Genomic DNA, 24,207 nt, shown 5'->3' with positions numbered 1-24,207 from the left:
TTTGAGAAAAAATGCACCCATGACGTTTTTTCTCCTTTTCACAATAGAAACCCAGACGTATATGACACTTGGCACATGACTTATAGCAATTGGTAATTCTAAAGACAGTCAACGGTGTGTTTAGGCATTTTAGAAGTCAATTACTACAAAGCCCCTCAAAACACACACATGAAATGGTGAGGTTGAAGGACAGGGGTGAACATAAAAAGTTACTCTTGGCTCTTGCTTGTATCAAAAGGGGTGGGGTTATAGCCGGGTGGTCCACACTAGACTAGGTCCCAAGTGTGTTCCACACCATAAAAGTGTGTGTTCCTTCCTGGGAAAAAGCAAAACAAAACAAAAGGGAAAGCATAAATCCAATCTTCTCAAGGTTTGAAAGAAAGAAAAGCAAGAATAAATCATCTTTAGAAAGCCATAAAAAGAACGAGGCTAGGCTACAGCGTTTGAGATGGCTGCCCTAACGTCGGAGCACGAATCAGAAGGTTGGTCTTACTTCCTGCTTAAGCAATACAATTTTTGCTTGTTTTCAAAGAAAAAAATTGCCCTTATTTTCTGTTAATTTACAAGAATTAGTAACGGGATGCTTAATTTTAAATTTTCGGTAACAGATTTTTTGTTTTATTGATTGGGGGGCCGCGTTAAGAATTTACCTCCAAAAGCATTTTCCAAGAATCCATATAACCTTGACTAATTATCGTACAAAGAATTTCTCTTTTATGCCTCCAGTAATTTTGATTTTCGGTGATTGCAACTGCAATTTCATTTTTTTGGGGCAAAAAAGTTATTGCGAAATTTTAGCTGCGGATGATTTTGTGCAAAATTTTAGTGTGTCTGCAATTTATATCAAATATTTGCAAAACTCTTTAGATGGTTAGGAGCAGCTTCAAGGGTGGTTAAGATGGGGAGGTGCGCATAGGTAAACAGTGATGTACACGCTCCCATAGAACGCACAGGCCTAAGGGATTCCCTGGGTCAGAACGATATGTCTTCCCAGATTATTCAGACATGTATACATCGACATTGAGGTCAACAAACCGACCTCCATAAGTGGCATATAGGTGGCCAAACATGGATGCCATTTGGTGGCCAGCAGGGTGCCCAATTGGCCAGCCAATAGGGCGGTCTAAAAGTGTCCAAAACAAGGCCTATTCACACCTAATTAATGCCCGTGAGCCATGCTCACTGGCCTCTGAGCCATGCGTACTAGCCTCTGAGTTTGATTGTCTTGTTTCTTTGCTTGTGTTAGGAGTATGGGACTATTGAAGGTTATGCATGCAACTCCACCATCACTCCAAAGGGGGGTTTGTTGGGTATTTCGGAGTTAATCTAGAGTCGGTCAAGTGTCCTTAGTGGTGTGAACACCCTCTTATTTAGGGTCAAAAGATAAGGCCTTGGTGCCTATAAAAGCATTGTACATGGTGGAAGTCTTATGCTCATAATTCATTCATCATTGTGTTGTGCAATCTTGCTTTTTTGTGTGCCGTCCCATCTCTCTCTCTCCCATCCGTGTCTATGCTCCCACACACCATGGCTTGATCTCTCCATCTCTTCCTTCCACTCTCACTCCCTCCTAGACCTAGCACCATGGTTTCTTACACACCCTTTCCTTTCTTCTTGGAAAGGTTGTGACATGCATGGTGACCAAGATGATTGCACGTAAAGCATGGGTTATTCACCGCGAGCTTCCGTGGTTTGTCTTTCAAAGGTTTTTGCCTTTCACCTATTTGGCAAGGACATGGATAGGTCCTCTTTGATCCCAAGGCCCATGCTCTTGCTATTCTTGTTCCACGTATTCGTCATTTAGACATGGCCTCTATGGAGTTTAGACATGCTGACTCCAAGGTATCTCTCCTTATTTCCTTGGTGGAGGTCCAATGTGCAGCAATGTACTAATCTTGTATATGGTAGCTCTTATGTCTTTAGTGAGGCATCCCTTTATTGCAATTGGAAGCACAAATTATAGAAGTTTGTGCCAATCATGGGACTTAAAGCCAGCAATCTTGTCATCCTTTGTAAATGCACCCTTCAGGCAATGCATACATGTCATTGGGGTGCAAAACTCTGCAATGGTCCTATTTACCTATTTTTCCTCCAATTTACTTCATACCCATGGTGCTTTAGGTCCACCACCTTCCCATCCACCGTGGGGCCACTGGCTCGAGAGGCGTGAACCACTCCTCTGTGAGTGCCTCCTGAATGTCATCCCTCATAATCAGCCCCCCTCTGAAGTGACTCAGCCTCTTCACCTAGATCTCCTCTGCGAGATTGCAGAAGGCCTGCCAGTCTCCAAAACTACGTGCTGGGCCTGCCGCCAATGGTCCCCAGGCTAGACGAGGCCGAGAACCCAGCATATGACCCTGCTCTGTGCGAACTGCTGGGCTCCAGATGAGCGGCTGTCTGGCCCGCTCCTCATCACAAGAAGGAGGTCTCTGAGAGAGTCCCGGTCTCAGCAACTCCCAAGCTCTCAAGATGCTCAAGGCAAATCTGTCCTCTCATCCTCTACTGAGGCCTGTCCTCCTCATCTCTATGAAGATCCATCGTATCTCTGGTGCCCAAGTGCCCCCTGTTGTTCCAAGGCTCAGCGCCTGGAAGCAGCCCTCCAACAATAAGCTTCCCCAATAGGGCTCTACTCTAATCAACTGGATCTATAATGCCCAAGCCTCCCTGGGCCAACGGAAGTGTAATAACTGCCCAAGCAACCTTACCCCGGGCTGGCTGACCATCCCGCCCAAACCAAAGAAAGTTCCTGATCAGCCTGTGTACCTGGCTGATGCAAGAGCTCGAGAAGATCCAGCAAGATGTGATGTACCACATGGTCGCTAAAAGCACCTGATTTGCCACCACCACCCTCCCAGCCAAGGATAGCCGAGTTGTACTCCAATACAAAAGCTTCTTCCGAATGCTCAGAAGAAGCGGGGCAATCTGTTGCTCAGGTGACAAATCTAGTCCAATCTGGCATCCCAAATACCGCACTGCTGTGCCAGGAGGAATCCATCTAAAACCCGAGTCTGGGCTCCATGCCGGAGTGGGAGCGCTACTGATCCAAAAGGCCACTGTCTTGCGCCAATTGATCAATGCTCCCGAAGCTGCACTAAAAACCTGGAGCGACTGCTTTGCCCGCTGAAGATTGGCCTCCTGGCCATGCAAAAATAAACCCGTGTCATCATCAAACTCAGCATCGAGCACGTCCTCCCTCCGGACTGGGAGCTGGAGTCCTCTCAAACCAACCTCCTCTGCCGTCAGATACATGCTCATAGCCTCAGCAAAGAAGAGAAAAAGAAACGGGGTGAGAGGACACCCCCGACGGACTGATCAGGTCAACTCAAAACTCGGCCCCCGTCCTCTTGTAATCAGCACCTAGCTACGAGCTGTGGAATATAGAGCCGCCACTCCTCGAATCCAAACTGGCTCAAAGCCTAGGCGAAGCATAATGCCCTCTAAGAAACCCCAATCGACTCTATCGTATGCCTTCTCAAAATCGAGAAGCATCACGACCAAGTCCTCACCGAGAAATCTAGCTCGGGCAGAAGATGAAAATGTTGTCAAGGATACTACGCTCCTTGACGAATCCTGTCTGGGTAGCATGAATCAACTCCCCCAAAAAGGGCTGGATCCTCAAACTCAAGGCCTTTGTTAAGACCTTGTAGACAGTATTGAGGATCGTAATAGGTCTCCAATGCCGAATATCATCTGATACTCCCTCCCCCTTGGGGATAAGAAAGATCAAGCCCTCTGAAAAGCTCTGTGGCATCACCCCAGTGTCCAAAACATACTGAAAGCCCCTGCGAAGGCTTGGCCCCAAAAGGTCCCAATAGCGCATAAAAAAGGCAGGCGTCAATCCGTCCTCCCCAGGGCAACTATGGCGCGGAAGGGCCCTCAAGGCCTCAGCAAGCTCAACCTCTGAAAGAGGCTCACCCTGAACTGAACGCATACGATCTGTGACCCTCCTCTGCACATAGGCCCACACAGTCTGTCTGCAAGCATCCCGAGCCTCGGTGTCTGGCTCCGCTGAAAGCAGGTCTCTATAGAACTCAATGGCAATGGCTCTGATCTCCCCGGGCTCAGTGGCTACCGATCCGTCGGGCCTCCCAAGCTAGCGGACTCCTGCGCGAGCATGGCGGGGTCCAGTAATCTCAAAAAACTCCCCAGTCACTCTATCACCAAGCTGCGTCCAGTGAGAGGCGACGATAGTAAAACTCATGTCTCTGCTTCTCTGCCTCTCTAACCTTCTGGCGTGACTGGCTCAGCTGGGACGCCACCCACTCACATGTAGGCTGCTGCTCCTGAAGGCGCTGAAGCGAAGCAAGGCTACGTCTCAACCGACGCTCCCGCTCGCGAGTCTCTCCCAGCCGTGTCAAGGCTGCAGCGTGCAAAAAAGAGCTGAGCTCGATGAGTCCCTGGGCACACTGGCCTGCTGCATCCTGGTCAGAGCTCTGACTATCATGCCATATCCTCTCAATGTCCTCAGCAAGACTAGGATCTGTAAGTACCCTCTCTGGGATCCTCAACTGCAAGCTGGTCTCCCGTGTCCTCTCCTCAAGTGTCAAAATAACTGGCGCATGGTCTGAAAAAGACGTGCCAGCGAGAATGCCAACGGAGCCCCCTCGCTCCCCTAACCAGTCGCCCACATAGAAGCGATCAATCCGTGATAGATTAGTCCCTCCCTGCCGGCGATCCGACCGAGAGAAACTAAGACTGTCCTGAGAGTGGGAGAAGGCCTCATGCTGCCATGCATCAGTGATCCTCAATGTCATGCAAAATCGCTCCCAAGCTGCAAGCTCCGTGCCGTGCACTGTAGCATGACTGCCTCCCACCCTATCCGCTGGGTCCTCAAGCATGTTGAAGTCTCCCCCGACACACCAATGTGCGGCCTCTGGCAATGCATCCGTAACCTGGGTCCAGAACTCTGCTCTGGCACTAGCATGGTTGGGCGCATAGACATTGAGCACGCCAAAGAGCTCATCATGCGTCCTCAGAATGACATTCTGTGCTCTACCAGGCACAATGATCCCGCGATCCACAATGGCCTGCCGCCATACATCCGCAATGACCATACATACTCCTCCCTGCCCACCCAAGGGGCCAAACCCTGCAGACCAAAAGGTGTCCCATCTACCAGGTATCACCGAACCGTATCTCCGGATCCTGCTCTCACCCAAATGGTGCTCCTGCATCATCAAAATATCAATACTGCCCCCAACCAAGCATCTCTGAAGCTCCTGCCTCAAGCAACCATGATAACGTATATAATGTGCACCGCCAAGGCCCTGTACATTCCATGAGATGATCCTCATGGATGACCTGCTGAGGTGGATGCTGTCTCAGCCGTACGGCGGGCCTTCGCAAGCGGCTTGGATGGAGAATAGTCCCCATCCGAGCGGCTACGAATCTGCCCACCCGGTGTGCTGCAAGAATCACGGATCAGGCGCCAGTGGCTGTGTCCCATGGCGACTGCCTCCCGCTCAGACAGAGCAACCTCATGAATGCATACATATCCAGGGTCGCGTGCTAAGTCTGCCACTATGCGAACGACCAAATGTCGAATCCCTGAGGCATCCACACTCCCGGGATCAAAGAAAAAATGAGCCAACTCCCATAGTCGGCCTATCACATCTGTCACCTCCAGATCGCTCACATGGTGAGAAAACTCAACTGCCTGAGTCTTCAAAGTGCTAAGAGCGAGATCCAAGCTCCACTCCCGGTCACGAGGGCCACAGAGAGGGAATGAGAAGGCCACCGCTGAATCAAGGGCCGGAGGTATCACTACATGAACTCTGATGGGTGCTGGCTCATGGGGGCCCTCTGCTCCAAAAAGCCGTGTGAAGGAGTAATCAAAAGCCTCCGAGCGCTGTCGAGTGTCGAGACGACTCAGTCGACTGCGGATAGAGGATATCCGTGAAGCCCGAATCGGCATGGTAAGTCTCCTCTGCGGTGCTCGAGCAAGGTCGGTGCTCAGTGTCCGCCGGACTGCAGGTGAGCGCCAGGGGACTGCCAGGGCCTCCTGGGGAGCTGAGGCGGGCGCGGGGGGGGGGGGGGGGGGGAGGGGGGGGAGAAGGAGCCGCTGCCGAAACCGGAGCGGGGATGGGAGGAGGCGAAGGTGGAAGTGAGGCGGGAGGGGGGGAGGGGGGGTGGGGGCGAAGGAGGGGGTGCTGGCATCTCCTGGTCCTCAGTCGGCGCTGGGGTCTCCTCCTGGAGGGGAGCAAAGCTGTTCCTCACGGGAACCTAGTGATGCTGAGACTGTGGCTGCTGCTGCATCGGTCTCTGGGCGTGCTGCTGTGGCTGTCTCCTCGACGGCGCCCCTGTCCAGGCTGCCACTCCGAGGTCTCTGTGGGCTGAGCAGGGGTCCCAGAGGCTGCTTGCCGAGCCGCATCTGTGGGCGGGCCATCAGGGACCTGCTGCTGCGGTGAAGGTCGGGGTCTCCTGCGAGGGCAGGCCTTGGCCAGGTGGCCGACCTGCCTGCAGATAAAGCACTGGTTCGGGAGCCCCAAGAACACTCTCTGATCAATCCATCCCCCCCCCTATCCTAGGTAGCTGAATGACCTTCGGAAGGGAGGAGATGTCAGGAACCAAAACCCTGACCGAAGGTAGCCCAGCTGCTCTAGCCACCACTGAATCTACTGTGGGGCCAGTGAAGCCGCTAGTCTCAAGCACCGAGCCACCAATGCTCCTAGCCTCGAAAGGAGCGGAAGGTACTCGCGGCGGAGCCCAAGGAAGCAAGATGTAACATGGAAAAGGCGCTCTCCCTGCTCGGCCGCTGCTGGGTCAAAGCCATGCTGCCAGGGTCTAAAGAATGCCTGAGCGTCCCTGCTGTCAAGGGGACTCATGGCTAGGACCTGGGCCACGCTCTGGGTTGTCTCGAACTCGATCTGGTAGTGACCACGGCCCAGTTGCTGAACGTCCAGGATCTTGCCCACATCTGCAAGAAGGCGGCGGGCCTGGAGAAGATCTCGGATCTCCCCTCTGCTGGGGCGAGTGCTGACTATACGGCAGATGGTGGAATGTGCCTGGAGGCGTTCCACCTCTGCGGCGAGGCTCGCTTCCTCTTCTGGCGAAAGAGAAAGCCTGATGGGGGTGTCCTCAGGGGGCGGGCGAGGGGGCTGCGGAAGAGTCCCTCTGAGGTGGGGCGGGAGGAGCCTCCATCAGAGTTTGAAGCTATGTCGAAGGCGGAGCGAATGTGGAGAGACCTGCAAGAACCGAGCTGCACACAAAGGGCGGAGGGGGAAGGCGGAAGGTAAAAAAAGAAAACCCCAGGGGGCGGAAAAAAACCAGAAAGAGGGGGGGGGGGTAAAGGCGGCAAAGAAAGAACCCGGGGGGGGGGGGCGGGGGCAGCGCGAAAAGGGGGGATGGGGGGAAAGAGAGGGCTGGCGGAGGGGGGGCCGGGGCGCTGAAGAGGGGAGGGGGGCGTGAAGGCGATGAGCAGGGGGCGGCGGGCGCTTCAGCGCAAGGAAGCCAGGCGGAGGGGGGGCGCGTGGGCGGGAAGGGGGAAGGGCGTGCAGGCAGTAGCGCGAGCAGGGGGGGAGGGCAGGCGGGGGGGGGGGGGGCGTGGGCGTGGGCGGGAAGGGCGTGCAGGCAGTAGCGCGAGCAGGGGGGAGAGCGGGAGCTTCAGCGAGCCATCTTGATACGGAGTTCTACGAGTGTCCCTACTCTTTGCCGCCAAAGTTTTTAGGTCGTGCACACGTTTGTTATGATGTTTTTGTTTGGGGCTGATGGGGTCTCTTATATATAGGAATAAAGACCAAATTCGTTAGTCCACCGATTCAAGACTAAATTTTAAATGTCGGCCTTAAATGTCGGCCACGGCAAACCAAAAGGCAAAATTCAAATTATAAATTTGAGTTCTCAAGCAAACTGATGGGCACCAATATAGGTGCCAGTACATGCATTAGTACAAACACCAATAATATTTACCAACGCCCATGCCGACACCTATACCGACGTTCATACTGGACCCTATACCAATGCCTATACTGGTGCCCATAAAAATTACAAAATTTAGTTTCCCAACTTGTGGAAACAAATTTATGTGTTTGTGTTTGTGTTTGTTTGCATAGGTATATCGTTCTTTCTACAAACCCTTTTCCCTTATTTCTCTTACCTTCTCTTACCCTTTGCCCTTCTTTCTCTTGCCTTTACCATGGATTTTCTAATGTGTGTTTTTTTTTTTTTTTTTTTTGCAGTCTCATATCTTCTTGCCTTTCTCTCTCAAGTCAAGGTAATGTTACCCAGGGCTGTTTGCTCATGTTTTCTTTACCCTAATTTCTCTTTTATCTATCAATTTTTCCTTATTGGTTTGCTCATGTTGTGTGTATTTGCAGAAGGCCAAGTTCTCTACACCGGTGTCTTTACTTTGAGCCCAGATCTTCTCAACGACTTGAGGTAAGCTCTTTTGCTATTTATGATTTTCTTGTTTGCACCCTTGGGTGCTAGGGTTTAGGACTAGAGAGAGAGAGCATGCTTAAAGCATGCTTTATGTATACATAAAGCATACTCTTTATGCATGCTTAGAGCATTCTCTATACATGCTTAAAGTGTGCTCTATCCATGCTTTATGCATTCTCTATGCACATGCTCTAAGCATGCTTGCTTTATGCATGCTCTATGCATGCATAAAACATGCTCTTTATGCATGCTTAGAGCTTGCATACTCTATGAATGCTTTGGCCTATGGCCATGCCTATGCATAGGCTTTACTATGCATAATGAACAACATACATCTTTTTGTAGCCACTTGCTTGTATGCATAAAATATGCATAGTTTCATAGCATAGTTTATGCATGCATAAAGAGAGCATGGTTTATGCCTACATAGAGTATGCATGCTCCATGCTCTATGCTCTATGCACACCTAGAGTATGCATAGAGTAATGGTTTTTATGCATAATTTTTCAGCCTAATACTTTTATGCTTACCTCATTTTCTTATTTTGTATAGTAGGTCTCTCTGTTTTTGAGCCCAACTCTTCTTAACATTTTGAGGTAAGCTCTTTTTCTATTTGAGCTTTTCTTGTTTGCACCCTTAGGTGCTAGGGTTTAGGATTAGAGAGAGAGAGAGAGAGAGAGAGAGAGAGAGAGAGAGAGAGCATGCTCTATGCATGCATAAAGTATACTCTTTATGCATGCTTAGAGCTTGCATACTCTATGCATGCTTTAGCCTAGGATTGGCTATGCATAGCCAAGCCTGAGCTTAGAACTTGCATACTCTATGCTCTATGCTCTATGCATGCATAGAGTATGCATAGTCTATGTGTACATAAAGAGAGCGTGCTTTATGATTCCATAGAGTATGCATGATCCATGCTTGCTCCATGCTCTATGCACACCTAGAGTATGCATAGAGTAATGATTTTTATGCATAATGTTTAAGCCTAATGCTTTACCAAGTTTAACTTTAGTGTATGTATAATCATGAGCTGAAACCCTGAAAGGTTGCAGCCCCTTAAACGCCTCCACCCAGCCTTCTCTAGAGTTTGCTTTCATGCCTAGACCATAAGCCATAGGCCCTAAGCAATTCTGTTAGTTCATATCACAAGCAACCCGTGAGTAGAGAGCCATAGTATTGAATCACTTTGGGGGGCTGGGCCCTCCCATCCCTCTACCACTGCAGTCATAATGATCCCCACTCCCTTGCATACACCAGTGTGCATCCCACCTACTCGTGTCACTTGTCTACGTGTAGATATGGTGGTAGTGGAGGTGGTGGCACAAATGGATCGACTCCTACACATAAGCACCCAACCATCCCCTCCACCACCACGTGAGCACCCAACCATCTCCTCCTACATGTCAGCACCCAACCATATCCTCCACCATGCGCACCTAGGAGTCCTTACACTCCTCGCACAGCATCCACAAAGAAAGTTTTGCAATGGACCAGTCATGCAAGATGAGACAGGGAAGGAGATGAAGGCATGTACCCGCCAACTACTTAAGATTTAGTTTGTGCATGAGGTGATGAAGAAGTGGGAAGCCTTAAAGCATGACAAAAAGAACATCATCTTGCAAATTAAGAGGGAGTAAACTCCCGAAGGTAAAGTAGTGCCTAATCAATAGATCAACCATGTCATGATTAAAACCATGGCATCATGTGCAGATCCAACGTAAGGGATGCTTTGAGGAGGGGGAAGCCAAAACCTATTTGGCTAGATGAAGAGGAGTGGCGGATGATCCAAGCGGACACACGTGATAGATACAATCAACATAAGGAGGCTACATGATCCCAGATGGAGAGTGTAGACTCATGGCATCTTGGTAATAGAGGCTACGAGTCCTTTCATGAGTACTTTGTAAGTTTTTTTGCATCTCTCTATAATTTTTCACTTATGATATGCATTAGTTTCATGCATTTAACCTTGTGGAATTTGTTGATATAGGAGAGCATGGTAGGTCATCCCCCATTTTCAAAAGAGGAGAAATATGGCTACAAGTTTGGCACACAGGTGCTCCTCTCAAGCAATTAGAGTTTGAGGGCACACCCATCAATGGGGGAGCAGTTACGAATGCGGTAAGTATGATGCTACTATTTGTATCCATCTACTCATTTGCATTTGTATGTTTGCATTGCATAATAATTTCTTCTTTTGTATACATTGATGTAGAATGATATACCCTAGTCTAGCAATGACTAGTAGTGTGTTGCTATCTCTACACACCTCTCTTGGCATGCTATTTTGACTTGTACACACATGATGTTTTGGCATATATATAGTGCTGCTAACCATACCTTGGATCAACACCTCAATGTAATCTTGCAAATATGTAATTATCTTTTTACATAATATAAAACTCATGGTTTTCGCTCAACCATGAGTACTATTTGACAAGTACTCTTACTAACGTGCAAAATGGTGTATCCAACTACAATCTACAGCTGGATACACCATTCTACCAAAACAATATGCACAGAGCACCGGTATATGCACCAGTACAAGCATCAGTACACTGCCAGCTACATGTGCCTATAGTTGCGCTTATACCCATGTCTATACCAATGCCTATACCCACACCTATACTGATACCTAGCCATGCCTATATCGACATCTGTATCGGTGCCTATACCCACACCTACATTGGTGCCTATTGCCACATACACCAACACCCATATTAATGGCTATACCAATGAATATGAATTGGTGCTATAGTGACGCGTATACTGGTGCTTGGGAATTTACAATGCTATGTTCTGGCACCAGTATATGTGTCGGTAACCCATCATTCCCTTATAGTGTATGGACCTTTGTTAACTTTAAGTTCATTCTAATTTGGTGGAGTGAAAAATAGTTTAAAGTCATATGTTGTCTTCAGAATATTTGAGGACATGGGACATACACAGAAATTCATAGGCTTACAACTATGGACATCCTCCCAACTAGGATAGACACAAGATATGCCATGTCAGAGAGCTTATAAATTAATAGCTTTCTTACAACTATGGACATCCTTCCAACTAGGATAGACACAAGATATGCCGTGTCAGACGGCAAGGAAATCGCTTTCGTATATATGTTAAGCGCTACAGTAATGTAACATGCTCCAGATATTGAAGGCAATCTATGTGACCAAGATGTGGTAGCTTGTGTCCCAAAAAGATAAAAAAGGGATGACTTATATCTTTTCTAGGGAGGGAAAGAAGACCATTAGCTTTGAGAAGAGCTCAATCTTTTTGAAAATTTAGTCAAGTTATTGGTCATAGAGAGAGATGACCCCACAAGATCGAGTGATTCTATAAAACTCTCTTACTCTGCAAGAAGGGCAAAGAACAAATCCTTAGCCAATGCTAAAAAAGAAGCTAACCCTACAAGAGATCGCTGCCACCTTAGACATGTACCTGAGCATTTCAAGACATACAATGTGGGTGACAACTTTGTACACTTTGAAAAGGCAAACAGAACCCCTAAAGGGAAGCTTGGGACATCTTATGATGGACCGGCTGAGGTTAAATAGGTCAGGATCAGACAAGAATCCCAAACCTATATACATTGGGAAGGACCTATCTCCTAAAGAAGAAAAAGACCTCATTAATCTACTCATAGAATTCCAAGCATGCTTTGCGTGGAATTATCAGGACATGAAGGGTGTACCCCCACAAGTGGTCAAGCACAGTTTACCATTCGGCCTATCCAATGCCCCAGGCACTTTCCAAAGGCTTATGTGCACAACATATAAGAAATACCTTAGGGAGTTCCTTGAAGTTTTCATGGATGACCTTTGTGTCAATTTCAAATGGAAAGCATATTTTTGGTGCCTTAGGAAGGTATTGAAAACATGCAAATTATATGGAATATCCCTCAACCCACTCAAATTTCAAATGGTGAGGCATGGAGTAACACTAGGCCACATTGTTTCCGAATATGGCATCTCCACTTATGAAAGCAAGGTGAAGCTAATTCTTAAGCTTCCACCACCCACTAACTTCAAGGGTGTCTAATGTTTCATGGGACATGTCGTCGGATGATTTATAACCCTATATGCTAACATAGTGAGACCCTTGTACAAGTTACTTATTATCTTTGAGTGGACATGAGATGAGTGTCAAAAGGCCTATGACACTCTCAAGAAAGCCCTAGCAAGTGCACCAATTCTACAATCTCCCAATTGGGATATCATTTTCCATGTGCACATAGATGCCTTGTCTTTCACCATTGGTTGTGTTTTGGCACAACCAGGAGAGCATAATATGGATTTCCCTATTAGCTTTGCGAGTCATCAACTAAATGATTCTAAACAAAACTAGGACAAAACTACACTACCATACAAGCAAGACTTTAGATGGTAGTATGCTATGAAGAAGTACCGCCATTATCTATTGGCCAACAAGTTTGTGTTGTAAACATGGTGCTAGGATCACAGGGAGGTGAAAGTGGTGAAGGAGATGAAAACTCAAGCCATGCTGAAGGTGATGGTGACCAGGCCTAGAGAGAGAGAGAGAGACAAAAACACTAAACCTCAAGTAGGAGAAAGCAAAGTTGCACAACACAAGGATGATAAATTATATAAATACTTCCATCATGTACGTTGATTTTATAGGAACGAAGGCCTCATCTTTTGACCCTAAATAAGAGGGTGTTCACACCTAGTGTGTTCACACCACGAAGGACATTTGACTAGACTCCAGAATAACTCTGAAATATCCAATAAAATCCCTTCAGGGTGATGGTGGAGCTGCATGCATTACCATCAATAGTCTCGTACACCAACACAAGTGAAGACACAAGACATGGTCCCTACTTCGAACTCAGAGACAGTAAGCATAGCTTAGAGGCCAGTGAGAGCATGGCTCAAAAGACTCAGAGGGTCAACAAGCATGGCTCAGAGGTTTAACAGGCATGGTCCTTATGAAAGGCTCAGAGGCTAGATCTCTTGCCCAGAGGACAAAGACAGCCTACATTGGCATACAAAAACAACCCCCCCCCTCCCCCCCGGTGCCTAAATTAGGGGTAGAAAATGGAATGAAGGAGACGAGACATTTATAGACATAAGGCATTACAAAATCCAAAAGGATCCAAAATATATAACTCTAATTTTGGGAGGCTTACCTGGGCAAAGAATCCTTGACTCAAACATAGTGGGAACTAGAAGACCCAATCATAATATTTCTCTTTAAGAGAGATTCTCCATTGTTGGTGGTGCGGTGATAACCACCTATGAATACCTTTTCTTCAGGTTTATAATCTTCTTCTTCAATCTCGTTAGCTTTGCATGCTCCTTTTTTTTCTCTTTTGTCATTTTTTTAAAGCAAATATCTTTGTACCTTTCTCCTTAAGACGACAGTAAGCATGTCATCAAAGGGTGTCTATTTCACCACTCTTAGAACGGTCAAGAGCTCTAAAAACTTGGAGATTCTCTCTATATTGGTAGAAGAATAACCTTTTTATCATCTTCTTCAACATTTACTCCTAGGCTAGACAATTGCTATAGTATTGAGCCAAGTTTGCTCAAATGCTCACCCACGGTCTCTTCTTTCACTCATCTTTAAACCAAATAATTTTTGCTTTAAATTAACTTAGAGTTATTAACCTCGTTAACAAATTCAGTTTCCAACTTGTCCCATACCTCATTAGCAGTCTTGTTAAAGTCCTCATCATGATGACTAAGATGGTTGGACAATGCAAGCCTAATGAGAGCGATGGCCTTGTCATTATTTTCTTACCAAATTTAAATTTTCTCTGCCCCCTCACTATTGCTAGTTCTTGTTAGTTCTGTTGAATGACCAAGAACCACAAGTTGTCCCTCATCAGATAGAGATGAAGCTTCATCTACCTGTGGTAGAGAAATTGTTGCCACTAAACCTCTCTATGAAGAAATTCTTGATGTTCAAGAAAAGATTCTCAGGAACAGAATTCTCAGAGAATTACTGGTAAAATAGAAGTTCTATCCTTTGAGGATCTGTAATCCTAGCTAATGGAAAATGAGCAGTAAATTGATAAATAAACTGATTAACTACTAAATGATCACACTTACCATCATACTTACTAAAATTCGTTGGACTTCGAATGACGGTAGTCGATATCGCGGGCTGGTGGCTGGTGGAATCTAAGGCTGGGGAAACTGAAGAGAGGTGCTGATATCTTAGATCCTTGGCCTCCTTTTCCCTTTGGTACTCGAGTAACATACGTTCTCGATCGAGCTCTTGTTGGTGCTCCCGAGCAGCGAGTTCAGCCTAACGCTGGTCTTCTTCGATCCTGCATTGGGCTTCCTCATAGTCCCATCTATCTGCTTTTTCTTGTTGCTTTCGTGCTTCAGCTTTTGCTTTTTCTTCTCTCCGTCGAACCTCGTCTTCTCTTCTTTGTTGTTCCATCTGAAAGAAGAGGGAGATGTAGTCAGGGGTTGCTGGAGGTGGAGGTGGTCGTGCTGCTGTTGCCTCCAAGAGTTGGAGACGCTCCATGAGAAGCTGGTTTTGAGCTCTGAGTAGAGCTATGGTGTTTGCAGTAGTTGGAAAAGCAAGGTCTCTTTCGGGGGAGACTTCTTCCGGTTGATGGGTACTCTCCTTTGTAGACATGATGCTGAAGTCGGTGGTTGTGCCGGAACGCAATCTGACCATCCAAGGATGTCCTCACGCTAGGATGCGGTGTGTGTGGACAAGCTGAATCTGATACCAATGTAAAATGCAGCGGAAGTATTCGTATTTGAGGATCTTGTCACACAAATGCTCACACCATCTTCTGTATCCTAAGTTTCGCGAGTTTAGCAATCCACTTTATGACTTCAAACATCCGACTAAATGAGCTAGCACTATAACTATGCCAGTCTCTAGTAATCCATAATGGCTGTCACATAGCCTGTCATCCCAATGGCCGCATATGTGTGGATGCGGAAGCTATCACCCAGGCGGGTCATCAATGTCCGCCGTAGCACTAGTTGAGCTCGATATCTCAACACTCCCCCTCGAGCTCAACTCCACACATTGCACTCCAAGTAAGCTCCTAAACCTATGGAGCTTCTCTGTGCCCAATGCCTTCATGAAGATGTCAGCTACCTGATCCTCTGTGCTGACATATACCAGATCTACATCTCTTGCTAGAACCTTCTTCCTCACAAGGTGATAATGCACCTCAATGTGCTTCGTTCTAGCATGATATATTGGGTTACTGGCCAACTGTATGTTGCTCATGTTGTCACGATATATGACAACTGTCCTATCCACGGGCTCTCCCATGTCACCAAGTAGCTTCTAAAACCAAGCTGCCATAGCAGCACCCTTGTACTCTGCCTGTGTACTCGATAAGGCAACTGTTGGATGCTTCTTATTGCTCCAACTCATAGCAGCACTCCCAAATGAGAACATAAAACCACTGATAGATCTCCTATCCGCAATACTACCAGCCCAATCAGCATCTGTGTACCCATGCAATTGTATCTCTGTACCAACCTCATAGACAAGTCCATAATCAACTGTGGACTTCATGTACCTGAGGATTTGTGTAGCCGCATCCAAGTGTGGCTTCCTAGGGGCGTGCATAAACTGACTCACAAGTCCGACACCATAGCTCAAGTCTGGCCTTGTAATGGTCATGTAGATCAAACTACCTACTATGCACGTGTATGTAGTGGGGTCCTCCAAAAGCTCACCTGTATTTGCGGAAAGCTGTGTTCTGCTCCATTGGCACTGAAATAGGCTTACAGCCTGTCATACCATACTTGGACAACATGTCCAAGCCATACTGTCTCTGCAATAGCAAAATGCCATGAGGTGATCTCACCACCTCTATGCCTAAGAAATACCATAGCTCACCCAAATCCTTCATCTCAAACTTTTGCTTCAAAAGCATCCTGACATCATGTATGTTTGCATCACTATCACCAGTAATAATCAAGTCATCCACATAGATGACTAATAGCATGATCCCTCTATCTGTCTTTTTCAGGTATAGTGAAAAATCTGCATTGGATATCTGAAATCCAATGGTAACAAGATACTCCCCGATCTTGTTTGACCATGCTCTGGGTGCCTGCTTCAAGCCATACAAGGCTTTGCGTAACCTGCACACAAAATTTGGATGTGCGTCACTCTCATAACCTAGTGGCTACATCATGTATACTTCTTCTTGCAAATCACCATGCAAGAAAGCAATTTTTACATTCATTTGATGTAAAGACCAACCCTTCGCCTGCAGCCATAGCAATGATAGCTTTCACGGTTGCCATTCTTGCAACCGGGCTAAATGTCTCCTCATAGTCTATGCCATAAGTCTGCGCATAGCCCTTGGCAACCAATCTTGCCTTGTAACAAACCTGCTTACTGAACCATCACCATTGTGCTTGACTTTATATATACCCACTTATATCCAATTGTCTTCTCTTCCTTAGGTAAAGGCACTAACTCCCATATTGCATTTGCATCCAATGCTGCCATCTCCTCATCCATGGTATCTTCCCATTTCTTATTTCCAATTGCTTGCCCAAAGTAAGTGGGCTCAACCTCCTGTATTGCTTTTACCATGTAAGCATAATGATGGGCTGTATATCCATCATATCTCAACCTGTCAACAGGGTATCTAACCCTCATAGACCTGCATACACCTGGATCACTGCCAGGTGTCCTCAAAATAACCCTAGTTCTCCTTACACTAGGAGTAACCACAAACGGAATGCCAAGCTCCTCATCAAGGCTCTGCTCAGAGCCACTAGAGTCACCATCCACATATGAGTGACCTGCTGACAGATCAGGCACAAAAGGTTTATCTACCTTTTCCTTCCCTTTCCATGATACATGTGTACCTGCATCATTCCTCAACCGGCCTGACCATGGGCTAACATTGGATCCATTGCTCGAGGACTCCCTAGGTCCACTCAGTACTACCTGTGATTGCTGCTCTACATGTGGTACAACATCAACACTTCTTACATCAGCATCTTCTGTTGCCTTCACTACTGGTGCATACCAGCTACTCATCTCATCGAAGACAACATCTCTGCTTTCTCTGCCTTTGGATCCAACTTTGTTCTCACTTCATTAGGAACATGTACATATGCAATACACCCAAACACTTTCAAGTGAGACATCCAGTCTTATGTATGTAAACTTCTGTTCAGGAGTCATACCATGAACAACTGCATTGGGTGTCCTGATCATAATGTACACAGTAGTTGCTACTGCTTCTGCCCAAAAGTAATGTGGCATATTCTTTTCAGCCATCAAGGTACGTGCTACTTCTGCAATGTGCCTGTTTTTCCTTTCTGCAACACCATTTTGTTTTAGAGTGTACCTGCACGTAAACTGCCTCTTGATTCCCTGCTTTCTCAGGAAATCGTTGAAGTCATTGGAGAAATATTCTTCCCCACCATCTGATCTTAGGCATTTTATTTGCATGCCTTTTTCCTTCTCGACCAAGGCTTTAAATCTCTGAAAGTGAGCAAACACCTCACTTTTCTCCTTCATGAAATAAACCCACAAGGTGGTCATCAATGAATGTAACATAGTACCTGGAACCTGCAATTGTTACAGTCTTGGTCGGTCCCCATACATCTGAATGTATGACATCCAATGGCCTTGCACTGACATGCTTTTCATGTGGGAAAGCATGTTTAGCCTGCTTACCAAGTTGGCATGCTTCACATACCTTAGGCATACCGTCAACCTTAAACTTTGGCAAACCTGCAACAATATTTTGGGCTTGCATAGACTTCAGTCATTGTACATTCACATGACCAATGCGCTTGTGCCATATGTCAATATCTGCAATGACACATGTTCCATACGCAAATATGGTTGCCTTTATCTTAGGCATGTTCACATCCAAAGTAAACATCCTGCCATTTCTGTTACCCTTTGCAACCAAGCAACACTTATTTTTGAAGTCTTCCACAAAACATCCTTGAGGATTACACCTCACTTGTAGACCCTACTCAACCATTTGTCCAACAGAAACTAGGTTCTTTGTAATATTCAGAACATGAAGTACATCAGCCAAGTACTTCATTTTGCCATCCTGCATAGACAATGGCACTTTACCAACATGCGCAATGGGATGCGCAGTATCATCACCTGTTTCTATATAACCTAGTTTTTCCATTTTCTGCATATCTGTAAACCACTCAGCATGACTGGTCATGTGCTTAGAGGCACCAGAATCCACATACCATATATCTTGAGATCCTAACACATCCCCTGTTATGAAACTAAGCATGTGCTGCATCACAAACAGCTGCTCACTTTTGTCATCACCTCCATGTTTGCTAGATGAATAGTTGCCTTGCTACAACTTTCCACTTTTAATGTCATTCTGCTTTTTGTAGCAGTCCTTTGCCATGTGTCTTGGTTTACACAATAATAGCACTCTATGCTATTTGTATTTTGATTTCTTTGCCAATCACCTCTACCTTTTTGGCTTCCCTTGCCTCTAGACTGGCCTCTTCCACCTGTGTATGATTGCTGCTATGAATCATTGGACTGTTGTTGTCCAGAATTCTGATTTCCTTGTCGGCCACCACCTTGGTCTCAACCATGGCCTCTACCTGAATTAAAGTAGAAGACATGTTCCGATGTGTTCTTGCTTTGTGAAGAAGAATCCTCACCTAAAGCCTTTTCTTCTATGATCAGCATATATATCGAGTCCCGAAAGTTAAGAAATTTCTCCCTAACTGTAATGGAGGTCTTGAATGGCTTGTACTCTTTGCCAAGCCTATTCAGACAGACACTCACCAAATCATCATCCTCCACTGATACATTGATAAACCCAAGGGATTCAACAATGCCCTATTCATTGATAGACAAGCTTTTCTTTTCCATAGTATGCAACTCTTGCTTTAACTGCAACTTCATTGCCTTTGTGTTAGTTTGGAACATCTGAACCAGATTCTGCCATGCAACTGTTGGAGTGTTTGCATCCTGTATGTGTTCTATCATAGTGTTTGTGACACTAATTGAAAGCCAGTACATGACTTTTCTTGCACCTTGATTCCAATCCTTGAATGTCTTTATATCTGCAGGAGTGGCATTCTCCTCAGATAACTTTGGAGGCTCCTCATTGTCTCCTTCTACATAATCCCAAAATCCTTTACCCATTGGAAAACTAGTCATTCCGAACTGCCAAGCATGGAAGTTATTCTTATCCAGCTTGTCACTAATTAATTCCGTCAGATATGTTTTCTTGCAGAAATCAAATAACTTGCAAACAAACTTCTTCTATATGCAACCTGTAATACAGCAGTATCTCCTATAACTGTTGTAACAACGGTACTTCAGCACAGCCTGTGTGTCACCAAATGTGACCAAAGTACATGTACATACACCCAGTATCAACTATACATGTGTAAACCCTGTCTATACTTCCAAAATGCACTGCTGCATTGCAATAACCAGATTTCGAGCAGAATCAATTATCTACCATACCTTGCAGTGATGAAACAGGGCCCAGAACGCGCTCGAAACGCGAATCTAGCGGAAAAAATTCTATCCAACAGGACATAATACTTATCCTATAGTTCCGCTTTCGCGAAGACAGCTCCTCAATCGGAAATGTGTAGCTCCCAGAGGGGGTGTTGTACCTAAATGAAGAAGGGGAAAGAGATGATGGTGCTCTTACCTGTGTAGTACCGCTTCCTTCCTTGCTTGTTCTTGCCTCTTGCTTGCCTCCTTAGCTCTCACACGAACCAGGCTCTTATACCATAAAGAGAATGTGGGAGGGAGGGAGAGCTTCAAACCCTAGCAAGCAAACACACACACACAAGAGAGAGCAAGACACCAGAGAGATGGATAGCTGAATTTTCTTCTATCTTCTTCTTCTCTACTCAACCAACATAACATAAAGATGAGAGTACACACTATGGGTTAGTACTCAACTACTACAACATACAAGGGTTGGTCCATAATGTGAATCCGACTAAATGAGCTGGCGTTATAACTATGCCAATCTCTAGTAATCCAAAATGGCTGTCATACAGCCTGTCATCCCATTGGCCGCATATCACCCATAATCTCACCAGCCATGCCAGTGAAGGTACCCCATTGGGTGACGAAAGCGGTCTTGGGCCGATTATCCGGGTGGATGGCGACTTGGTTATAGGCACTAAACCCATCCATAAAGCTGTAGAGGGCATGCCCGGCCACATCCTCTAAGACCTGATCCATGAATGGAAGGGGAAATCCATCCTTGATAGTGGCTTTGTTGAGGGACCGGACGTCCACACAGACACAGTTCTTATTGGTCTTCTTTGGCGATATCACCATGGGAGAAAGCCATTCAGAGTGTTCCATTGGAGAAATGATCTGGGTGTTCTCCATCTTTTCCAACTCTACTTTTTCAGCCTCGGCATACTTTGGGTTGAGCTTGTAAGCGCGCCCACAAATGGGTTGAGTGCCCTCCCGGAGAGGAATAGTGTGGACACCAATGGCGGCTGGAACCCCTTCCAAGTCCTTGTATGTCCATGCAAAGACATCCTCATAGGATTGGAAGAAGGCAGCAGCTTGGTTGAGGAGGGCGGGATGGTCCCACAGCCAAGAAGGTAAGAGAATGGGATGGAGCTCCTTAGAAGTACCAAGATTGAATTCCTGGACATGGTCCTGGCAAGATGGAAGGTTGAGCAGTTCCCCTGTCTCAGCTGCATTAGAGATTAGATCGGTGTTGTGGGCAGGCTGGTGGTAAATTGGGAAAGTGCCATAGTGTTCTTCCGTCCAAGACTTAGGACACTCCCCCACTGGGAAAGTTTGTGTCCTCCTGTGGTTGGGCTCGTTGTTGAGTACGTGGGACAGTGACTGGAGTCGATGTGGGAAGTTGTTTTGCCTTGGGGAGAGATTTGGCCATCTTACGCCTTTGTGGTGACTCGTGACAGGTTCTCCTAGGCCTAAAGCCTCATAGTGCTCAGAGGAGAGTGTGGTACCTCCATGATGTCCACCATGTAGGATGTTAGGCCTTCTGTGGCCTGGAGCCAGTCAAGTAGTTCCGACTCATCACCATGGGAAACAAGGCCTTCTTCTGTCGCTGGCCAAGAAGTGGTTGTTGGAGAGTAGGAAGAAGAAATGGGAGCTACTGTGGCACCACGGATCCCTCGGTCCAGACCTTCCTCCAATTTGAATTCCTGTGGGCCATGCTCTTGAGGAATCCATAATCGGTCGGAATTGCAATCGTGTAGAACACATGTACTCCTTAGCCATGGACAACCAATGTGTAAAGAGTAGGTCCCTTTGACTTCAGGAAGCCGGATCACCACGAAGTTGAGTAAGAATGGAATCCCTTGGATGACTACAGTGACTCCTTCCACTAATCCTATAGGGCTCACCTCCCGTTGGTCGGCCATCCAAACACAGAAGTTGGCTGGCCGTGTCACCTTGAGGCCTACTGCATGGAATGTGAATTCCGGCATGAGGTTCACCCTAGAGCCATCGTCGACAATTGCCCCAGAAAGTGGGGTACCATGAATCTCCACAGAGAGGCGGGGGACTCCGGTAGTCTGTACGAGAGGGATTGACACAGTTAATACCCATGCAACCGGCAACATCGGAGGGAAGGGAAAACCCACCATATTGCCCACCACTAGAATTGGTGGATGTACCATTGAGTTGCTCCAATAATGTACTGCTGAATTGGAGCAGATCAAAGAGGTTCACTGACATGGTATTTCCCTTGAGTAAATCCTCCACAGTGAAAGGTGTGAGCTCTGGTTTGGAATGTGGAAGGGAAGGGGTAGGAGGGTTGTCCGACACGGAAGATTGGTGGTGGTGCGGTTGGAGGATGTGGATGCCCTTTGCTTGGAAAATTCCGAGTATAATGATCCCTTGGATTCCGAACAATGCCGGCAGGGCGGAGCACCTTCAGGAAGGAGACAACGGCTTTGGTAATGACCTTATTCTTCACATCTATAGCAAAGGACAAGACAATTCCGAGGTTGGGGAGGGTGAATAGGATGGGTCACGGGGGCTGCTGCCATGGTTGTTGGGGCAGGAGGATTTGGGATGAGTGGTGGAAGATAGGTCACCTGGGGAGTGGGCGGGCAAGGAGGAGGTGTAGCAGCATGGAAGGGTTGTGGAACGGCAACGCGAGCTGTAGCATAATGGTTGAGATAGTAGCACTCTTTATCTTCATATCCTTCTTTTTCACAAAAGGAGCAGTACTTCCTTTTTGGGCATTCTTGGACGATGTGTCCAAGTGACTGGTATATAGCACACCACATCCCCTTCTTGGCTTCGTGTTGGGTCTTCAAGTCTTTAATCTCCCTTTTGAGTTGGAGCAAGGCACTTTCCTCGTTAGGAGGTTTCCGGCTCACTTTGAGTGCCTTTAGCTCCTGCTTCAGTTGAGCCACCAGGTCATCCAAATGTGTCATAGTTGATGTGCAAAGCCGACTTCACACTCAAACATGAGTCGTGCATTTTCAAGTTAGGAGGCTAGCTCTTGGAATTCCAACAATGTTGTTGGTGTGGGCTGACTCTTCCGAATCTTTTGCTAGGTGGACTTGGGTAAGGCTTGTGTCACCCATTGACGCACCATGAAGTCGCAAGGGTAAGTCGGTAAGTGGGCCACTAGCACTGTGGTCCGTGTCATGAGTTCCGACACTCTCTCCCCTGGCAACAGTTGGAGCTTTCCTAGCTCTTGGAGAATGCGGTCCTCATAGTTACCAGGACGGAAGGTCCAAAGGATGTGTCCTTCAGAGTGGTCCAGTCTATAAAGTGGTCGATCGGAAACTAATTGAACCACTTGTCTGCAGAACCTTGGAGAGTGGACGGACAGAGTATTCAAGAAGGCATCCTCCCACTCAAGACCTTGGCTCTTACAAATGGAGATGAACCGTTAGATGTGGTCATCCACATTCTCAGTGGATGATCCTTTGAAGGTGGGAAGCTTGACGTTGACTCAACCGAGCACCGTGGAAAGGGGTTTTGCGCCAGGAGGGTTGGCTTGGCCTCTCGCGTTGCCAAGGGTGGGGTCACCAAGGTTAGCCGCCATAGGGAGGGGTGGATGTTGTTCCCTAGGTGACATGTAGCTGAACCTCTTCCGGCTGTAGCAGCGTATTGAGAGAGGACTTTTGGATGGGCTCACCGGACTACCACAAGACCGTGTATTGGGCATGCAGAGAGAACGCAACATGGAAAGAGGACGCAACACAGAGGAAGGGGTGAGCTATGAGGACTCCCAGTTTCGAGAGTCCCATCGGGCGTGCCAAATTTTAGTGTACTTGTAGCAAGGCTGGCTGCCCGGCACACTGCGTGGTGGCTCTTCTCTGGATAGTATGTCCGGAGCCCTCGATGCTCATGGTGCAACACAGAAGACACTATGGAGCGGAACACAACACAAGGAGAGACGAGACCGCGGAAGAAACAAGAACACTTGCACTACTCAAAGAACATTGATACATGCCCTTCACTGTACCGTGCACACTCAGCAAAGGTCATAGTGAAGAGGACGACACAGCTGAAGCTGATGATAGAACAAGAGGCACAAAGTGGTATGAAGGATGAGCATAAGGATGTTCTCCAAGTGTGATAAGGCTACAGAATAAGAATCTTCTCCAAGATGGAACAAGGAGCCATATATGCCTAAGGTCGAGTTGGTGGCATCTCCTATCTTTGGTGGATTCAGTGGGTGGTAGCATAGCGTTTGGTGGAATCTCCTATCTCTGGAGATGTGGTGGAGTGTTAGTTGGTGCCGTTGGAGCCTTCAATGCGTCTCCACTTGATGATCCCAATGCTTGGCGCCTCCGTTGACTCATTGCCACACGGTCACGTTGCGGTGGATGGTCCATGTGGACACCTTTGGTGGCTACAGATCTACATGACCAT

At 46.9% G+C, this 24,207-nt stretch overlaps 2 protein-coding genes across 2 annotated transcripts in view; one reads left to right on the top strand and one right to left on the bottom strand.

Moving 5' to 3' along the window:
- Nucleotides 1-467: 467 nt before the first annotated feature.
- The window catches only part of LOC147619450 (pentatricopeptide repeat-containing protein At5g27110-like), a 29,776-nt gene continuing 6,036 nt past the window's right edge, over nt 468-24,207 (top strand). Inside the window, exons 1-4 of the mRNA XM_086773121.1 lie at nt 468-482; nt 8,178-8,212; nt 8,316-8,376; nt 8,935-8,975. The gene's annotated coding sequence lies outside the window, so the exon portion shown is untranslated. The remainder of the gene's footprint in view (nt 483-8,177; nt 8,213-8,315; nt 8,377-8,934; nt 8,976-24,207) is intronic.
- Nucleotides 20,383-21,956, bottom strand: LOC147619451 (uncharacterized). The gene is made up of 2 exons (XM_086773396.1): nt 21,315-21,956; nt 20,383-20,997 (listed from the first exon to the last, which is right to left on the bottom strand). The coding sequence occupies exons 1-2, from the start codon at nt 21,954-21,956 to the stop codon at nt 20,383-20,385; spliced, it is 1,257 nt and encodes a 418-aa protein (XP_086629522.1).

This window comes from Cibotium barometz, chromosome 33 (genome assembly GCF_041138505.1).
Source record: "Cibotium barometz isolate CiBa-2024 chromosome 33, ASM4113850v1, whole genome shotgun sequence".
Classification (NCBI taxonomy): Eukaryota; Viridiplantae; Streptophyta; class Polypodiopsida; order Cyatheales; family Cibotiaceae; genus Cibotium; species Cibotium barometz.
This window is presented reverse-complemented; position numbering and strand designations above follow the sequence as displayed.